The 22,088-nt window shown below is 39.2% G+C and overlaps 1 protein-coding gene across 1 annotated transcript in view; it reads left to right on the top strand.

Moving 5' to 3' along the window:
• LOC136867365 (cell division cycle protein 20 homolog) overlaps window positions 1–22,088 on the top strand; it is a 90,409-nt gene that overhangs the window by 38,553 nt on the left and 29,768 nt on the right. The window contains exons 3-5 of the mRNA XM_067144540.2: window positions 179–404; window positions 10,715–10,920; window positions 15,519–15,634. Coding sequence (XP_067000641.2) covers window positions 179–404; window positions 10,715–10,920; window positions 15,519–15,634 — 548 coding nt within the window. The remainder of the gene's footprint in view (window positions 1–178; window positions 405–10,714; window positions 10,921–15,518; window positions 15,635–22,088) is intronic.

Here is a 22,088-nt window from a genome sequence, read left to right as displayed (position 1 = left end):
GTGTGGAACTAAACACTGTCATGGAGATAGTTGCAAAGGATTGTGGAGGTATTTTGTTAAATCAGAGGCTTGCCGACTGAATGCTGAAAAACATAAGTTACACTGTTACACAATAGATAACAAACTTTTATCATTCATTCACCAAGTATTTACATTTGTTTTTTATTTGTTTTTTCAGGATGTTCGAGCTTATTTGAAAGATGCATATCGTAAGAAGTTGCGTGAAGTTCTTGGTTTGCCATTGCCCACTTGCAACATTCTCTCCTTTGGACAAAATGATAGCCATTGTAACAAGGAGTCCTTGGCTAAAACAACCTATTCCTGGTCCTGCAGACCAAGAACAAAGCCTTTGATTACTGGTCCAGACTGTGCCCTTGACCTACCAGACTTCAGGCCTACCTACTGTTGAGTATCATGAGATTATACATTAATTCCCATCAATGCTCCATAAAGCAAAATAAACTTGTGTTCTGTTGCAATTAATCTGGCTTAATGTGTCTATTGCATAAAAATATTATACTTATTTCCAGTACTTGGCATAACAGGCTTTTGGATCTACATTTAATTATTTATCCTAGCAACATTTCTATACTTTACAGTATGATGAATGATCCAACATATTCACTTCACTTCCACAATCTATTGAATTTTGAGTTGCATGCCTGTTGAACTCTAATTTTAGTATAGTAATTGTTAAATATTAGAAGATGGTTGTAACCAGCGGCACCGGGTTTTGAAAATGAGTTGGGGTGCTCTAACTCACAGTCCAACCGAACAAGTGGCTGCATGGTTTGGGTCATGTAGTTATCAGCTTGAATTCAGAAGATAATGGATTAGAACTCTGTCAGCATCTCTGAAGATGGTTTTCCATGGTTTCCAATTTTCACACCAGGAAAATGCTGGGCCTGTACATTAAGTAGGCTATGGTCGCTTTGTTCCCACTCCTAGCCCTTCCCTATCTCATCGTTGCTATAAGACCTATCTGTGTTGGTGCAATGTAAAGCAAATTGTAAAAACTCAGTCCAAAAAGTTGGAAAATGTTGAAATTTAACCCATGAAACATAGAAAAGTCTTCACAATTGGAGAGCACATTATCGATTTAAATCATTAACAGACTTCCATAGACAAAGGTATGATCATGTTGCAAAAAGGTCCTTTATTGATATTTATGAAATTAGATAAAAGAAACAACCCGAATCTAAATTAAAATGAGATTTCCAATAAAATCAACACACTGTATGATGAGTTGATAAATATATTTATAGAGCAATATTCTAATGCTCATGTTAATGTAAATGACTCACTCTTATTCCAGTAACTTACTTCCTTCTTTAACAACTTCAATTTCATTTTGCTTTTTTTTTTCTCAGACCATTCTACAGAACAAGAAGTTGAAATGAAACTAGGTCAACCCATTATCCATTCTGTTTTGGCATTTTAACCTGTAAGCTATAATACTTTTTAAAATTTTCATCAAAACTCTTTTAAATCTCAATTTTCTACCGAATTATGTTGACAATTTTCAGAATATGTATCTGCAATTGTAACTCACTTCTTTTATGACCAATTTTATTGGGGATGAACATTCTAGGTTTTTAGGACAGATTGATGCTTTTCTTACCCATTTTCAAGATTCAAGATTCTTAAAATGTTTCAAGAACTGAACAATGTTTTTCATCATTCACATATCTTATGTTTTAGTTTTTCATGTAATGTAGCTCAAGAAAGTCCAATCAGATCAAAAAATCTACTAGTTAGTAGATTTGTTGGAAGGTATTGAAAAGGTGGATCTTGTTAAAATATCTTTATAGAAATCATATTGTAATATAATTCGCAACATTTTGCAACTGCTGTTTTACGGGGTTACATAGGAGATGGTGTTTGCTATGATTTACTGACAGTTGACCTTATAAACAGAATTCTAGCAGCAAGTGCAAGTATATAACACCTGCAGTGTTGCAGAGGGTGCAGGAAAACAAATAAAGAACAACTTATTTGAGATTCTAGTATATCTTAAGCTCATGCAGTATGTGTGAGTAAGCAACCCATTCTAACTCCATAGGCAGGGGATACTGTGGGTATTATTCTACCACCCCCATCCCCAGGGGGAGATGTCAACAGAGATTAAATGAATGATGACATTGCTAGCTGGTGAGCCTCTCCTTGAAGGGACCTTCTCCTGCGAGGAGAGAAAGAAAGCTTCGTGGAGAGTACTATGTGAGCTAGGAGATAGTTTAAGAACTAATTCTGATCATGTTAACTTTGTAAAACATTACTTTTATTAGACTGCATGGACACAAGAGCCATAGATCTACTGTTTTATGCAGCAAGTGCAAGTATATAACACCTGCAGTGTTGCAGAGGGTGCAGGAAAACAAATAAAGAACAACTTATTTGAGATTCTAGTATATCTTAAGCTCATGCAGTATGTGTGAGTAAGCAACCCATACCAGTTTTTATTACCACCAGGCAGGAAGGATAATCTAAGGAGAATATCAGAATTATGTTTCTTCCTGTGTAAATGAGTTACTCCACTCTGTCACACTTCGTAGACAAAACATCATTGAGAAAATCAATAGGTTAATTGGACTTATTATTTTTTGTACTGAAATATTTTTTTGTAATTCCTTAATTTATCACACTTTAAAGTACACATGTGTGTTGTAGGCATTGGTGATACGATTACAGCCATAGATCTACTGTTTTATGTGATTGGTGATTGTCATCACAGGCCCTTCTGTTTTAATGGAATATTTGCTACTGAATTCCTCTTGTACCTCTTCCAGTCAATGTATCTTATTCAGTCAAGGGTTTATGATGACATTTATCCCTTCCTAAGGTTTTTAGCGTTTCATTTATTTATTTATTTATTTATTTATTTATTTATTTATTTATTTATTTATTTATTTATTTATTTATTTATTTATTTATTTATTACTCTCCAGATAATTTACTTACTACCCTCGGTATTTTCGTTTTTAATTTGGTTATGATACTAAATTTCCCTTGTCATAGATGTGTTTACCTTTTTCACAAGACTGGTTCAGTGATCATAAAAAGGAGATTGCATGCCATAAACTTATGTGGATAGAATAATAGGCACTATGCAAGAGAGGCCACGGATATCACTATGTCAGCTCAACAGAGACTGGGTCATGCCATATGACTGTAAAGGAAGTCATTAAACCCTACCCACACAAAATAATACGACTGCTTGGATTGTGAGTCTTGATTTGGCAGGCTGCATACATATTTGTAATTTGTTTTGGAAAGGCTGAGGAGGAACAAGAGATGATGTTTACATCAGATGAGTGTTTAGAAGTAAAAAAATGTGAATTTGAGGAAAATCCTAAGATGTGCTCTTTTATACTGATTTATTCAGGAGATGTGAATTTTATTTTATTTGTGTACTAAAATGGTATTTCTGAAAAGAGCTGATCCTCTACTATGAATTAAAAACCTTCCATTGAATATATTTTCAAACAATAATTAATTCTGACAGTAGGAAATTAGCAGAATCAAATGGAAGAAGTTGAAGATACAAGGGGGGGATCAAATATTAATTTATTTAAACATATTTAAATTAATTTATCGAAAAACACAAGGCAATTAAATATTTTTCCACATAGTTTCCTGATTTGGAAATCATTTGTCCCAGCATATGTGCAGCTTTTTGATGCCCTCATCCTAAAAAGAGCAGGGTCATGTCACCAGCCAGTTGCTTACAAAGTCTTCCACACTTTCATCATCTTCAAATCGTTGCTCTCCTAGAGCTTCTTTAAGCGGTCTGAACAAATGTCGGGAGTGTAGTGGTGGACCCATGTTTTGTCACATGTGATGATCTGACTCAAAAATGCATCATCTTCTTCCGCAAACCTTGCTGTAAGCCTCTGACAGACCTCCAAACGTCTCAACTTCAGATTTTCTGTCAAAAGGAGAGGGACCCATCTGGAACACACTTTACAGAACTGTAGGTCATTTGTGATGATAGCTTGAGAGCTCCCATAACTGATTCAGACTTGTTCTGCAATTTCTGATACTCTTGCCTGTCGATCGTCGTCGATAATATCTTTAACCGCACAAAGGTTTTCGTCTGTAATGCTGGTCCGAGGACAGCGATCGTGTTGCTGATTTTCCACATATTCTCATCCTTCCTTGAACTTTCTGTGCCAGGCAAACAAACTCATCCTTGACAATGTTTGATCACCAAACTGTGCAGTCAATCTCTGGTAAATTTTCACTGCTGTAACTCCTTCACGAATAAGAAATTTTTATAGTTGTCCGTTGTGCAATGGAGGGGTGCACCTGTTGCTCCGACATTGTGAGTGTTAGTGACGAAACAGCAGGAAATATCTAACAGCATGCTTTCCTCACTCCTAACGGTCCTGCCTAAGCATAGCAGAAGTGCGGGGCCAGTCCTACCAACTGTTCATGTTCAGGAACAAACATCCTGGTTTATATTTGATCGACCTTCGTATAAAGGTTAAGTTTAGGCAGTTCCCACAGTTCAATATATTCATGCTATGGAACATCTACCACTAATTCAAAGTCTTTAAGCCATGATATTGCAAGTATGCAGTGACAAACTTTATTTTCCGATTTTTTTGTCTTTGCCTATAGAAATTCACTCCACAGTAATGCCATTGATTTCAAGTTGACGTCGAGGCTGGAAAGGATTGGTCAGCTTTCATGTGTCTGTCTTCCCCTTGCTCCCATTTCCTGATATGGATTGATTACCCGATATGTTGTTATCCACTAAAACTCAACCATTTCATTTTACTGTCATTAGTTTGGCAAGAAAATAGTGTTCCACTTCAGAGATCCTCTTAGCCAACAGTCAAAGAGAGTGGTCATTAAATGGTCCACGAACCTGCTACGCAGGCTCAGCAGGGGGAGAGGTGATACTCCCATGTGGCACGTCCCAGGTGGCGGATAGCGGGGTCCTAAACGGCTTGCCGGCGGACTTGTGGGAAATAAAATACCTCTCGCGGACCAAACACACTACACCCTGCGGGTGGGGGACGCACATGTAGAATACACCCGCGGTATCCCCTGCCTGTCGTACGAGGCGACTACAAGGGGTGACCAAGGGATGATTGAATTAGAGCCATGAAACTACTCTTGATTCGTACCATCATGCGGGGAACACCATGGGTTGCATGTACTTGCGAGTAGTATCACTAAATTGGTACGAAATAGGTTTGTGATTAGTTACAGTAAAAAGCCTGGCCTGGTGGTTTCCAGTACCCGTGCATCGTACCCATGTGAGCAACACCGCGGATCTAGGCATAGCCTGCGAGTTGTACCGCTATATGAGCAGCTCAGCATTGCCTGTGATTGGTACCCACTATGTGAGGAACACCACGGGAATACCGGCGCCCGTGACTAGTACACCTAGGTGAGGAACCTTACCGGTTTGCGTTGGCTATGAGTGGTGCCATTGTGTGCGAAACACCATAGGTCTGCGTTATCTGTACTAAGTACAATACTTGTGAGTAGTACCATCTTGTGTGGAACACCATGAGTCTTCGCTACTTTTGATTAGTACCCCTACATGACAAATACCATGGTTCTACTTTACTCGCGACATGTACCATTCTGTAGGGCTTTAGTCGTGGATTTTGCACCCCTGTAGACATCAAGCATCATTGTGCTTTATAAATGGTCCCTTGGTCAGTAATACTATTCACGACCTTTTTTTTTTTTGTCTGATCCACTGTTGTTTTTTTTTTTTTTTTTTTGTAGGTTTCATATCCATCCATTCATTCTTCATGACATTTTTTATTTTATTTTGTTCAGTGGATTAATTCGAACTTTTGGTTATTTCATCTCGTACCATTAGGGACCGATGACCTCAATGTTAGTCCCCTTTAAACAACAAGCATCATCATCATTATCATCATCATCATTAAATGGTCTTGGAGTGTGGATGTCATATGTGGGGTGAATTCATCATTACCTGTCCTGATTCGCTTTCTCTTGTTCAACTTCCCTTGTTGATAATTCCTCAGGGCATATAGCAAACAAGTGGACAGGATGAAATGTCAAAACTGTCATTCTTGCCAACATGGATATTCACTACATTTTGCTTCCTTGCTGTTGGCTCCATGATCTAGGGGTAGAGTGTCTACCATTTATGCCAGACTGAGTGCTCAGACTGTTGAGGTGCTGGCCTTCTGATCCCAAATTGGCAGGTTCAATCCTGGTTCAGTCCAGTGCTATTTGAAGGTGCTCAAATACATCAGCCTCATGCCTGTAGCATTATTATTATTGTTATTTTTATTGTTATTATTATTGTTATTATTATTGTTATTATTATTGTTATTATTGTTATTATTATTATTATTATTATTATTATTATTATTATTATTATTATTATTATTATTATTATTATTATTATTATTATTATTATTATTATACTACTATCACTCGTTAACTAGTATGATTGTCTTCCAAAGGTAATGTTCAAGTCACATGAGATTTTTTAATGGCTGTATAATCCAATTCTGGTACCACAGACTCTTCCACAATATTGGCACACGGTGTCTTGGGTAGCAACTTGTTCTTGAGGGTTGATACTCCTGATATTCATATGCTCTTTCCTAGCACTGCATTTGTCAACCAGAAGTTTCCTGCATTGTAGTTCAAAGGATAAATGCCCTCGGTGGATGAGGCGACACCATTCTGGATGAGTGGATACCACAATCTCCTGATTTTCAGGGTCAATTTGACGTTTCTTTAGATTCGCCTTCAGAACATCTTTATAGAGTTTTTGTTCCCCACCATCTTTCCTCTGTCCAACTTTCAAATGACAGTACAATTTGTTTTGGGAGATGTGACTTAGGCATGTGAATTGCATGACCTGTCCATCGAAGCTGGTGTTATGAGAGCCTCAATGCTGGTTGTATTAAGGCTGGTCTCCACTGATTGACATTTAACTCTGACATGTTAAATTTAACATGTATATTGTGACTGTGTCTTCCAATTGACTTTGCATGTTAACTCAGAATGTTGAGGTTAACACTTTTAACATGTTGGCGTGTTTTCCGCTCCAAGTGGAAAACATGTCAAGTCAATTCATTGTTCGTGGGATGTTGGCACAGCTTCGGCAACTTCCTTGCCGTTTCCATGTCAACAGATAGCCAAACAACGTGCTTCTCGTGAAGTAGGATTATAGTTGTGACACTCAGCAACACTCAGTCCCTTTGTTATAAGCTACAAATACAGTACCGGTACGCGCATGCGTGTCGTTCTCTCTGCATGACACTAAAATTTATAGTCAGAAATGGAGTGGAACAAGATTACTTTGGACTTAATTAATGACATAATAGAAAGGCCTTGTTTGTGGGATGTCTCATCAAAGGAATACAGAGTTGAAGCGAACAAAAGCTGACAATTTCCAGGAACTTTAAATTATCTATCATTATTCCCGTGAGTTCATCGAGAAAAAAAAAACTAGCGTCCCTCCGCTCCCAGTACAGTCAAGTATTGCAAAAAATTAGAAAAGTCGGAAGTCGGGGGACGGGAGCGGACGAAGTTTATACTTCAAAGAGGTTTGCTTTTGAAGCAATGAGCATGATGAGGGGAGGAAATGTGTCTAATAAAACTGCATTTCTAAATCACAACAAGAAGCAACAGTGGCAATAACAAAGGCCAGTGTCCTTGTTTGAAAATATATTACCACAAATTGATATGATGAACTATCTATATATAAATATATTACCACAAATTGATATGATGAACTATATACAAACAAAGTAAGTCAAGTTTAACATGTTTATTAAGTGTGGACACAATGTTAAATGAAACAGTATTCAACATTTGACATGTTGATGGTGTCACCAATTAACATTTAACATGTTGTTGTTAAATGTCAATCAGTGGAGACCGGCCTTTAGCTTGCTGCAAAACACTTACGTTAGTGTGTCTGTCTGGCCATTTCATTCCTAGGATTCTCCTAATGCAGCATTGATGGTATATTTCCAGGCATAGTAAGTGCCTTCTGTATGTAACCCAAGTTTTACAACCACAGATCTCTATGGTCTGTAGCTTTACTGGCATGTAAAAGAACTCCTACCGGGCGAGTTGGCCGTGCGTGTAGAGGTGCGCGGCTGTGAGCTTGCATCCGGGAGATAGTAGGTTCGAATCCCACTATCGGCAGCCCTGAAGATGGTTTTCCGTGGTTTCCCATTTTCACACCAGGCAAATGCTGGGGCTGTACCTTAATTAAGGCCACGGCCGCTTCCTTCCAACTCCTAGGCCTTTCCCATCCCATCATCGCCATAAGACCTATCTGTGTCGGTGCGACGTAAAGCCCCTAGCAAAAAAAAAAAAAAAAGAACTCATGCAGGACAAAATTCTGGCAACCCGGTGTGTCCATAAAGTATCAAAAGTTGTTAGTGAGATGTAAAAACAATAACATTATTATCCATCTTTTACTGCGTCAGGGCTCTTTGCATGCATCTGGGGGCTGGTTCAAGGTCCACTTGCATTATATGAGAAGAATTGTGAAGCTATCTGATGGTGGAATAACAGCAATGGCCTAGAAAACCAAAAATTATGGTAGAGAGGACTAGTCACACTGACTATGAATTTATATTGTAATCTACAGGCCTGTGGGCATGAGCCAGACACGTCAGGGCTGTAGCATTCGTGGATGGTTTGTTTTTGTTATTGCTATAACCTTAACTAAAATGCTGCAGATGATTTGACAGATGTGGTGATGTTTACAGAAAATTGTGTTGCTTTCTGGTCAGTATATTCAAATAGCAACAGTTTAAAGTTTTTTTTCAGGACCTATCCTGAGTACAGGGGTGTAATAAAAATGTGGACTCCCTCAAATAACATTTAAAATCCTATGAGTAACTAATATAATTACTTCAGGTGTACATAAATCAGTATATTGCCAAATTATTAAAAAAAGGGGATTATTCATTATTACAAGATTATTAAAAAAAAAAAAAAATGTTTAACCAGTTTCATTTGACTGCCTCCTGCTAAGCTGCTGAACTGCCTACCATACACCAGTTCATACTTAAACATTGGTTTCATTTTTCAGTAACTACAGAACAATAGTCTGTAACCTATACCGAAGTTGCAGTTATAATAATCTATTTGATTACAACACAGAAAAATATACAAGCAATATTAAATAAAAAATTCTTCAAACAAATTTTGAAAACCATCAAACCGCACAACTGATAAGCCTATTATTAACTTTGTGCAAAGAGAGCTTGTTTGCAACTGAGTTGGCTGATTGCTATTACACTAATTTCTTATTGACTTTATACATTTTTGTTGAATAAATGTGTAGCAAAAGTTAAATATAGCAAAATTTGTGCATAAGATAATCTTCAATGAACTACACTCCAAGAAATTATTTTCTAACTAAAATATGATATTTTGGTATCAATTTTCATTGCTGTAATTATTTTTAAATAATTTGGTGCAGGTCTTTTGTGAGGAGCCTGTCATGGTGTTGCGAGAGATGGCAAGGGCAAGCATTTTTTACAGCTGTGCTTTGGTACACTCAACAAAATTATAATAACTGATGATAGATTCAACCAAATGGCAATTACTCTACTAAAAATGGTGAAATGAACTATTTCGACTGATCCTACAAAACCGCCTTGGTCATTTACGTGCAGAGTGACATTAAGCTAAATATATATAATTTTTATTTCTTTGCAAGGAGTCTGCGGAGCCCCTTAAAGGCCCAGGCCCGCCTGCAATGCGGGCCCTGCAAGCGCTAATGTCACGCCCCTGCCCGAGTATAGTTCTCTAGTTTCATATTTCCAGTTAAATTCTTCAGACTTTTCGGTAAAGTACACATTAGTACCAAGCTTTTAGGTTATTAGGCAGTGTGCGTATGCATGTGCAGTATTTTGCCCTCAGCATGCCACTTGGGCTGATCCATTGGACTGGCATGTCTTTTCACACATGGCCTAATAACTCAGAAGCTTCGTTCTATTACTGTGATTTGTTTTTGTATCTGTGGCAGTGCATGGCATTCTTGTGCTCAATTTTGGACTGGTCTGATATTTTCTACCGAGGAAGTGGCAGTGAAATTTTGGGTCACATAACTGTTGGCTTGCATTTGGGAGATAGTGGGTTCGAATCCCATTGTCTGCATCCACGAAGATGGTTTTCCGTGATTTCCCATTTTCACACCACACCACCTTAATTAAGGCCATGGTCACTTCCTTCCCACTCTTAACCCTTTCCTATCCCATTGTTGCCATAAGACCTATCTGTGTTGTGATATAAAGCACATTGTAAGAGAATTATATTTTGCTGTGGAGTCAAGTTAGACTCCTGTTCCTAAGCTCCATTAGCAACAGATGATCTAAAATCCTTGTTACAATCTCTATTAGCCTTAAAGATGTAGCTTGATTGATAACTTACATTTTAGAATGGAACATGTGACCTCACAGTATTTCATGTGGTGCATCTTTATGGAATTCCTTTTAAACAGAGATAGTAGTTCCCTTAAGTTGTCTGAATTGAATTCATTGGTTTTGAGTATTAAATGACTGCTAACACATTTGATCTGTCAGCCAGGGATAGGATAATGTCTGGAATTAATATATCTCTGAACTTAAATGCAGAACATAATAAATAATTGTTTCCTCTTTCTGGTTTGACACTTGTGATGGTGAATACTCAAATGTATATCTTATTTCATATATGATGAGGATACATTATTCTGTTACAGGCTTTAACCTTCTAGATTGGGGACCCACTGGATATTTAGCTGCTTCACTCAACAAGAAGATATTTCTCTGTCATCCTGGAAGACATGTCACTATCCACTTTCTGGATTTGAATGTACAGTTTCAACCTGATCACATCTGTTCATGTATCAAGTGGGACAATGCTGGCAAGATCCTGGCAATAGGCACTAATAAGTCTCATATAGAGGTGAGAAAATCTCACTCCCTTCTTTTGTCACAGTCTAAAATGGCCTATACTTTCTTTTATTACTTCCGAGGTAAGACTTAGAATATGAGTGATATAAGGCAAAATTAGTTTGCTAGATCTCCAGTTATATAATACTGTAAGTTATCTGTATTCTCTTTGTTACTCCTCACTCTATAAATTAATATTTGCCCCAATTTGTTGTCTTGAATTCCAACTTTATCTTAATTACCATGTAGCCATTTTGATGTATGACCAGGGACTGCTTTATTTATGATGCGTTGTGCAGTGATGTCTTGTTTTGAGTGTCCAAACAATGCTTTTTCATTTACATTCTTAATTACATGTAATTGCTTCAACAGTTTATTTACCTTTTCAGTATTCAAATCTGTTCCTGCAGAGGCAGTTTGATTCCAAATAAGCTACTAATTATGTCGTTGCATACTATTGAATTGACCAAATATGGGAATAACTGAAACTACTTAGTAACTTTTGAAAACAGGCTTACTTTAGCATACTTTCGGTGACTTTTGTATTCATTATTGTATTTATCCTTCGTTCCTTCCTTCCTTCCTTCCTTCATTTCAGTGATAACTGATAGTTCCTTACTTCAAGTTATCTAGTTCTCTAGATCAGGTTCAAAAACTCCCTAAGTCACAGTTTTGAAAAATTGAAATTAAATTTACTTTTACTCTGATAGAATTATTGTCAAAATTCTGTTTGTGTAGAGATCACGTAACTTACTGTAGAACACAATTATTGGTACGGTAATCGTGTAACCTGTGTCCTGCGATATAAGGCTCTGATTTCATAAAAAGTGTCCTGCCTATATCTGTTGATAAGCAACTATTAATTCCTCTAATGGTTTTAAAGTAATGTATATAAGGGAATTCTTCTTCTTCCTCTTCGTATTAGGGTGTAGTCTCCCTATGAAAGTTGGTGATCCAATTAGAACTCACAAAACAGCAGTTCAAAAGATTTAAATAGAAGTTTGACCATATATCTGTTTATATAGATCTTGATTCCCATAGAGAACCTGAAATATTTGTCCCAAATGAGTAAATTTATAATACCAATATAAATGGTCTGTTATTGGACATTATAAATTTTCCAGCTAACTCATTCCTGGTTGCTAGCGTTTCACTCCCGTGTGCTAAGTTGGGCTCATCAGTTGGTAAATAGCACACCTACCAAGACGCATGGCTAGTGCACACCGTGGAGGCCACTGTGTAGGCTACATGATGGGTGGGTCACTTAGCTATCAGCTTGCATTCGGGAGATAGTGGGTTCAAACCCCACTGGGGTTTTGCCTTAATTAAGGGCATGGTTGCTTCCTTCCTGCTCCTAGCCCTTTCCTATCCCACTATCACCATAATACCTATCTGTGTCAGTGGGACCGTAAAACAGATTGTAAAAAAAAAGAATAGTGCATGAAATGTGGTTTAGCATTTCATGTAAACTGTTTTGCAGTATTTCATGGCATGTGAAACAGATTCAAACAGAATTAGGACAACAGAACTTCACCACTGTAATGCAGAGCTTACAATGTGAACCTTACTTTCTAAAGACAGTAGTGCTTGTTTGTTTTCATGTGAATTACAATATTTCCTGTGTTTAAATTGTAAAGAAAGTGCGTTTTTCTTTGATTTAATCTTTAATTTAGGACCAGTAAATGAAAGTGTGTAAAAACTCATGTAAATTTAAAATTTGTTGTAGATAAAACCTCTACCCATTCTCGCCCGCTGTTTCATTAATGGAACGTACTGAAAATTGTACTCAGAAAATTTGTAAATTAATTTTAACATAATTAGTGTAGTTTTGAGACCCTTATTTGGGAACAGATTGGTTGGGTTAGTCAGATGGAATTCTCCCTGCCTTAATACTGCATTGAATAGTGCAAGTAGCAGTTCTAGGCCTCTACAGTCACTGTGAGCAATAAGTTTGAGAATTTCTGCATGTCTTGCCTGGACCCACAGCTTTACCACTCTCCCGAAGCTTGCTTGCATACGATACTCCCTTTTCGTTATGTCAGGACTTGCTTCATTGCATTCCTCAATAGAGGGTAGTTTGTCTGCACATCTTTAAATTCTCAGCATACTCCTTCCAGCACTAAAGCTTTTCTTACCGGGCGAGTTGGCCATGCGGTTAGGGGCGCATGGCTGTGAGCCTCCATCCGGGAGATAGTGGGTTTGAATCCCATTGTCAGCAGCTCTGAAGATGATTTTTCATGGTTTCCCATTTTCACACCAGGAAAATGCTGGGGCTGTACCTTAATTAAGGCCATGGCCGCTCCCTTCTAACTCCTAGGTCTTTCCTATCCCATCATCGCCATAAGACCTATCTGTGTCGGTTTGACGTAAAGCCACTAGCAGAAAAAAGCTTTTCTTCAGCTTCCACCAAGATAATGCTATTGGCATCCCTCGGTATAGCTTTATATGACTTGTGATATTTCCCCACAACTTCCTTAATTTTCTTATGGAGGTTAAACATGTTTCTCCTTGACAGTGTTCATGGCGAGAGCCCTGCACTGATACACAGTTTTATCCACATCCACACTTCCTTCATCTGCAAATGGTTATTCACATCCAGGAATGGTTATCCTGATAGGCCTGATACCAGGCACCAGAACCCCTATAGTCACAGGTTTATGAGGGATTTTCTCTTGTGACTACTACCGACGTATTGACCTTTGTTCCTTCCTTCCCGGGCAGGAGCCAGTTAGGCTTAGGTCAGATTTATGGCTTTATGGTCTTGCCATTCTCTGATATCAATATCAAGTGTCGCCTCACCCCAAGCAAAAATGAGAGTATACCTGAGTGAAAATCAATACACTTCATTATTTAGAAAATATCGGCAAAATAATCCGCACGGCCTTACAGTTTGCATCTGTCAAGACACTAACTTTGTGGATATCCGTGCAGGGCTCTATTCATCACAAGAGAAGTTTGCAGTTTAAGAAGCATGACTCAATCTCCAAGAGAAATGAAATTGCTTACTGACTTAATCGGATAAGACAGGAGCAGAGCTACTCCAAACTGATGTTCAGGATCATCAGAGTAGTATAGGATCCTATGTTGAGTCTTTTGTGTCCCTGATCCAGGCCATCTAACTTCACTGAGACCTGAAATCTTGATCTCCAGACACTGCATTTCTGCTTCAACCTTTGCAAGCTTACCAGCAATGTGCAAACTTTGCACATTCCATGTGGCAATTCTTGTCATTTTGTTGTAAATTTGAAACTTACCACTAATTGTCTTTGGGAGATTCCTGGCACCCTCTCCCCACTTACGGGGTGCCCCAGACTGAGGGTCATTACTTTGGTAACTCGAACCAAAACCATACTGAATGTTTTGGAAAAGGCCAGGCTGAGTGGCTCGAACGGTTGAGATACTGGCCTTCTGACCCCAACTTGGCATGTTTGATCCTGGCTCAGTCCGGTGGTATTTGAAGGTGTTCAAATACATCAGACTCATGTCAGTAGATTTGTTGGTACGTAAAAACTCCTGCGGTATTAAATTCCAGCATCTTGGCATCTCTGAAAGCCGTAAAAATAGTTAGTGGAATGTAAAGCCAATAACATTATTGTTTTGAAAAGATAGTGCAATAGTACTTCGGTTTACTTTCTGCACCACAATGTAGGAATTCTAGAGGCAGCTACAGCTATGCTTCTCACATCCACTACAGTGCTGCTAGTGAAGTCGATCCTCACGCGAGACTACATGGTATTGTTGGAGTTGCTGCCTTCCATCAGGAAATGTCCACTCAACCTTGGATAATGGGCTGACTCCCCTGTCAGTTCTGCCGTATTGAAGTCGGTCTTCTCAGTCTTTGCTAATAATGAGCCTTTTAAAATGCTGAACCAGAGCACAGGCCTGCCTCTTCTGTCGTTTATACTGTACTGAAAGACTATATTCTCCACTGTAGATGCCACTGAAGTCTTCACTAAATTTATGTTTCCTGGAGAGAGGGGTTACCAGTATTATCAAGCCCTCAGAAATTGGGCTGCCTGTTGATCTGCAGGTCCATTTCAAAGGTGTCTGAACCAGCCCACATATGTGGGCCCCCTGTCTACCATCTGGGAGTGTGGCCTCTAGGGGTTAACAGGCTCCCTGAGGGAGGTAGTACCTAACACAATGTACAGTAAAGAACAATAATCAGTGTACTAGTGGCATAGTTGTCCCTATGGTTACCATAATGTGTGAAGTTAAGGTGGGGAATTATTAGTTTTACTCAGTGTTTCTAGATGGTAAGGACTAAAAGTATAAAACTGTATGGATTTTGGAAATTTTATTTTGTATTTGTCAGCAAGAACAATGCTGGGCTGGGTAGCTCAGGCGGTATAACATTGGATTTCCTGATAGGTTCATGTCTGTAGGTTTGACATATAAAAGAACCCTGGCAGGAAAAAAATCTGGCATTATTATTATTATTATTATTATTATTATTATTATTATTATTATTATTATTATTATTATTATTATTATTATTATTGTTATTATATGCAATAACTTTTTAGATTTAGTCTTGCACCAAACTGATAGAACATGTTTCAGAAATGTTATTGACAAATTGCTATTCTAGAGTATTTCTATTTGGTTCAGTGTTGGGATGCTGTTGGTAAGAAGAAACTGGGTGAAACCGACTGCAAATGTGCTCGGCAAGGCTGGTGCTCAATCATCAGTATGCTTTGGATTGACAAAAATCAGAAAATAATCAGGTGAATGAAATACACATGCTATACATAAATACTGTATGTGCATATTTGTTTAACTCCTATCTTTGTCACTGATAACTTCAGAGCAGACTTCTATGTTGTAATAGGATGGATTGCATATTCATTGATTTTTAACAGTCCTTTAACCATTAATAAAGGTCTGTAGGGAGAGTTGCATGAATAGCAGTGGTTTTAAAAGGCCATGCTCATACTATTTACAAAAATCTTCAAACACAAATGTGCGCTTTCCAAATGATACTGCCTTCTTATTGAAATCTAACCAATTACTACATAAAAATCTGCTCCTTATTGAAAAGGCTGTGATTGTAATCAGAAGGGTGAGATTTAGGACACACACTATACAATATCCTTTCTGTAAATACAGTCCTTTCCCATCTATAGGCCAAACTTTACATTTATTTATATTAACCCTTAGAAGATGCATAATTTTGGCTTGCTACAGAAGTGTATTTTTTTTCTGGAAAACTATAAATGATTTTCTAACTGTGATTAAGGCTAGCAAGTTTTTATGCTCGATGATGTCAAAATATAAATATTATATGCCAGAAAACTGAATCTTAGTGGCATTCATTATGGTTCAAGTTTCATTGTGTTTCATTAAGTTTCCAACAATTAGAGCTCAGATTTTCATTATGATACAACTGTTTGACCAATTAGGTAAGGATAGCATCGCACCTGTCCTCAACGCTCTAACTTCCCACTAGTTTCCAAAATCAAACATGCCAGACACACGTATTAGCATCAATGCACCTTCTACTTTCAATATTCCACAACCACACGGCACATTCCCGCAAATTCACTTCACCAACTGTACAATAAACAATTTGTATTTGAAATAAAGCTAGGTTATGATAACCTATCAAAGCTTTGAAAACATATAACATTGTCAAGGTCTTGGATCCACTCACAGAAAATCAATAACCCAGCGCATGCGCTCTGTGCTCTGTTCAGTAAATTTAACTGTCTAGTGACATCTCGACAGAAATTTATCAATATTTAAAAAAATTGTTATAATTATCATCGAGCATAAACAGTAGTTTGCAACTCACCTATAATGGTAATTACGACACTTGTATGGAAATTATAACACTCGCTTCACTCACTTTATAAACATAAAAGTGTCTTAATTATTACCATTATAGGCTTGTTGCATAATGTACTATTATATCAACCATCATCTTGAATCGGCTCCAGTTTCCTAAGTGTGGTGAACGAGCGCTCTCCATTTACTTCTGTCCATGTAGATTTCTTCCATAATCTGCTGCAAATCCAGACTTCGTCCAGCTAGATCGTTTATAATCTGACGATCCATCTCTTCCTTGGCCGACCTCTTGATCTTTTGCCTTAGAGTTTCTTCTCTGTTCTTTGTGGGTCCATTCTTTTGAGATGACCAAACCATTTCAGCTTGGCTTCAACACAGATCTCACCTAAGGGGTTTTTTTTTTCACTTGGACAAGATGGCATGTCTTTTCATATTTTGTCCCTCCTTGTTTTCTGGATCATGATTCTTAAGAACTTTGTTTCCACTGCTTCTAGTTTGCTGATATTTCCGTTGGTTTTGATGCAGATTTCTACACTGTATGTGGCAACTGGTACAAAGAAGCTCCTGTAAAATATTAATTTTGATCTCAATGGAACTTGCTTATCCCAATGAAATTTTCTCACAAGAAACCCAATGAAATTTTCTCACAAGAAACCTAAATAATATTTTTAACATTATGTAAATGCTGAAAATGCAGAACTTGTTCTGTGATTTACTTTTACTATTTGTCTCAAAGCTAATTCCTTGATGAAGGTCTAGTTTCAGTGAAAAGGTTTCTGGAGAGGCAGATTTGTCTTTGTTTTGTTTGTTCTGTCTGTTACTACACTCACAAAGAGGCACCATGCTCTGTATATCACAGATTTATTGGTGCTTAAGAGATATGAAAGGACACATCCAATGAATGAATGTAGGTTTTTGTAGCTCATTATCATTTATTAAATGATTATTTCTGGTTTAAAGCCACATTTATATACTGTATTTAAGAAATATTAAACAAAAGCAGAGCTTTAAGGCAAGTTACGTTGCTCTGAGATGAAAGCCAATACATACAATGGTCTGTTTCTGACAGCAAGAATAGAAATGCTTCATGTAACGTGTACTGGAAGTCTGTTGAGCGAATCAGGAACTGATTATTCACCATTCCCTATTGACTGGACTCGGAGAGCATCTCGCTGTGTTGTGGTGATAGGGAGGAAAGTTACTGAAGTAATTGAGAAAATAATGATCAGAACGAATGAATTAGTATTGCACAGATCACAAGAACAAAACAGTACAACCTTCAAATAGAGAGTGAACATAGAACAACTCAAGTGGTCCAAAGTGGCCAATGAAGTTAATAATATAACTTATGAATTGATTGATGTTATTGAGAAGTGTAAAGACATTTATGCTGAAACCTGTCCACTCTTCCAATAATTGTTAAAATATTATAACTTATTGAGGTACTCCTCTTGTGGTTCTTCTGCCCTCACTGCTCCACCTCCTAGATAAGAATACTTTCCCAGCTTCCTGAAGATCTAAAAATCTCATGGAGAGAGATCTGGGTGGTAGGGAGGTGGTGGAGTTTTCCACCAAAATGTATGAAATGAGTTGGCAGTCACCACACCTGGGAAACTGGAGCTGGAAACTGATGACAGAGCTGGCAGTGTAGGGACTGGTGTTGTCATGACTGTCTGTTACTGATAGTAAGCATTGTCGTGATGAAAGCTGATGTTAGCTAAGTAGAAAGCTTGGCTTTTTTGTTAAAGATTTCTTAAATATATAAATGTGGCTTTAATCCAGAAATGATATTTATTTATGTACACATGAAAATTGCTGTGGCCCATCATATTTTATGTCTGAAATATTCGTGGACATTGGTGTGCTTCGGATGATGACGTATGTGACTGGGTACAGATGTGGTTCCTTCCCTGCCGGCTATTTCAAGAATGACTGTGTCACACTAGGGCCTGGATTTTTACATAATATCAAAGTGCCAAATATATACATAAACATTTAGTAAATATCAGTGAAATATGTAATTAAATATGTAATGTTTATAAAATGTAATAGTATTAATGCACTAAACTTACGAAAAAAGGTTGTATATATGAGACAATACAATTGTTTTAAGTACCTCCATATTTTATGCCAGGGCCTCACAGGATGCATGTACAGGTGCATTGCATGGCACAAGGTGCAAAAGATGACTTTGCCAGGTTGAGCAGAGTAGTGATGGGACATTCGATTCATTTTATTCCGTTCACGTTACTGAATAGATACAGTGATCCGATTCACAGCACATTAGTCACCGCTCCTACTGCATCTGTGTAGTATGTACTAGTAAGACAGCAGCAACAGCATTCAGTGCTCGCAGCTGCCATCTGGTCTTCATACTATGCACTCCTTTCTTAGAAAAAAAAAAATGCTAGTCACTCTAATACATCGGAGTTTCAGGCAACGCAGAATGGGAAAGGTCGGATTAGGAAGGTAGCAGCCATGGCCTTAATTAAGGTACAGTCCCAGCATTTCCTGGTGTGAAAATGGGGAAACAACAAAAAACCATCTTAACGGCTGCTGACGGTGGGATTCGAACCCACTATTGCCCGAATGCAAGTGCATAGCTACGCGATACTAACCGCACGTCCAACTTGCTCAGTCATTTTTGAAAATATGTATTTTTCTATCAATTGAGAATTTTTTTAAATCGTCATATTTTGTGTAGGCTACCCGAGATGTACAGTAGCCCGCTGGTTTTCTGATTCAACATACTGTTCATTAAGTTACTGCATCAGTTGGCTCACTTACTGTCCACATATGATTGAAGTCTTGTGCAACGATGTGACACATGAACTGAGAGAATACTGAGTCATTCTTCCCAATATACACTGACTGACAGAGCAAATGCAACACCAAGGAGGAGTGGTTCGAAAGGGATGAAAGTTGGGGAAAAAACAGAGACGGCACGGACGAATAATTGATGTTTATTTCAAACCGATATGCAGGTTACACAATGCGCACGGCATCGACTCAGTAGGATGTAGGACCACCGCGAGCGGCGATGCACGCAGAAACACGTCGAGGTACAGAGTCGATAAGAGTGCGGATGGTGTCCTGAGGGATGGTTCTCCATTCTCTGTCAACCATTTGCCACAGTTGGTCGTCCGTACAAGGCTGGGGCAGAGTTTGCAAACGGCGTCCAATGAGATCCCACACGTGTTCAATTGGTGAGAGATCCGGAGAGTACGCTGGCCACGGAAGCATCTGTACACCTCGTAGAGCCTGTTGGGAGATGCGAGCAGTGTGTGGGCGGGCATTATCCTGCTGAAACAGAGCATTGGGCAGCCCCTGAAGGTACGGGAGTGCCACCGGCCGCAGCACATGCTGCACGTAGCGGTGGGCATTTAGCGTGCCTTGAATACGCACTAGAGGTGACGTGGAATCATACGCAATAGCACCCCAAACCATGATGCCGCGTTGTCTAGCGGTAGGGCGCTCCACAGTTACTGCCGGATTTGACCTTTCTCCACGCCGACGCCACACTCGTCTGCGGTGACTATCACTGACAGAACAGAAGTGTGACTCATCGGAGAACACGACGTTCCGCCATTCCCTCATCCAAGTCGCTCTAGCCCGGCACCATGCCAGGCGTGCACGTCTATGCTGTGGAGTCAATGGTAGTCTTCTGAGGGGATGCCGGGAGTGCAGGCCTCCTTCAACCAATCGACGGGAAATTGTTCTGGTCGATATTGGAACAGCCAGGGTGTCTTGCACATGCTGAAGAATGGCGGTTGACGTGGCATGCGGGGCGCCACCGCTTGGCGGCGGATGCGCCGATCCTCGCGTGCTGACGTCACTCGGGCTGCACCTGGACCCCTCGCACGTGCCACATGTCCCTGCGCCAACCATCTTCGCCACAGGCGCTGCACCGTGGACACATCCCTATGGGTATCGGCTGCGATTTGACGAAGCGACCAACCTGCCCTTCTCGGCCCGATCACCATACCCCTCGTAAAGTCGTCTGTCTGCTGGAAATGCCTCCGTTGACGGCAGCCTGGCATTCTTAGCTATACACGTGTCCTGTGGCACACGACAACACGTTCTACAATGACTGTCGGCTGAGAAATCACGGTACGAAGTGGGCCATTCGCCAACGTCGTGTCCCATTTATCGTTCGCTACGTGCGCAGCACAGCGGCGCATTTCACATCATGAGCATACCTCAGTGATGTCAGTCTACCCTGCAATTGGCATAAAGTTCTGACCACTCCTTCTTGGCGTTGCATTTGCTCTGTCAGTCAGTGTAAAACAGGTACTTTTGAGTGGTCATGAGCATGACGCAAAGCCATAGGGCAGGCTAGAATCAAGTTTAATTAATTGTCAAATAAATTATAATACTAAGATTCATTAAACTAATAAATAGTATAACCTAATAGCCTACCTATTTACTAGCTACTTCAGAATTATGTTTTGACTACCTTTTTAACACTGCAAATAAATCCATCTATTATTAAAACCTCCCTGTAAGAAGAGGACAGTGAATGCAAGTGGGTATTATTTTCAAATGAGCTGAGCTCGAGAGTCCATTATAGCATACTATTCTTTCAGTGTACCATGGCTCACTGTATGTCTTGCTGCAGCGGAAGCTCGGGCCTCCGTCAGTGTCCAGTGTACCGATAAGGAGCCGTGTGTATCTTGTTTCGCTGAGCCGTGCTCGTTCACGATTCCTTCGGTGTGTTATGGCTCACTGTATGTCTCGCTGCAGCGGAAGCTCGGCTCTCCGCCAGTGTCCAGTGTGCCGATAAGGAGCCATGTGTATCTTATGTCTCATTGAGCAGTGCTCGTTCACGATTCTTTCGATGTGCCATGATTCCCTGTCTCACTGCAGTGGAAGCTCGGCTCCCCATCAACGTCCAGTGAGTGCGCCACTCAGCACTGTCCGCTGGGAGTAAGCTGAATCGTGTGCCGCGAGCTTGCCGTTCCCGTGAATTGATTCACTCGGACACTTGAATGAATTGATACACTACTTCGAATCATGTATTCAGTAGCCAACACTAGAGCAGAGTGCAGATTCACACTCGACGATTTTAAGCAGTAGCGCTGTCTCTCTCCCCCTACACCTGCCTTGCTGTCTTCACTTGTCTCCCCCCTCGGTTTGCACGCATGAGAACTTAGGCGTTTGAGAGGCCATGTTTTATGACGGTCATCGTTGTTGCTTTAGGTGATTTATATAGTCTGTTTGCTAATTTTGACAGTATTAATAATCAAATTAAAAGCATAATCAAATTACTTCAAATATTGAAAAATAATGTTATGTACTGAAATCATGGAATATATTACATAATGTATTGTTGTAGCTAATTTCCTGTTGGTCTCATGATCTGAAAATGAAACAAATAAAAATGTTGCTAAATAA

The sequence above is a fragment of the Anabrus simplex genome, chromosome 3 (assembly GCF_040414725.1).
Source record: "Anabrus simplex isolate iqAnaSimp1 chromosome 3, ASM4041472v1, whole genome shotgun sequence".
NCBI lineage: Eukaryota > Metazoa > Arthropoda > Insecta > Orthoptera > Tettigoniidae > Anabrus > Anabrus simplex.
This window is presented reverse-complemented; position numbering and strand designations above follow the sequence as displayed.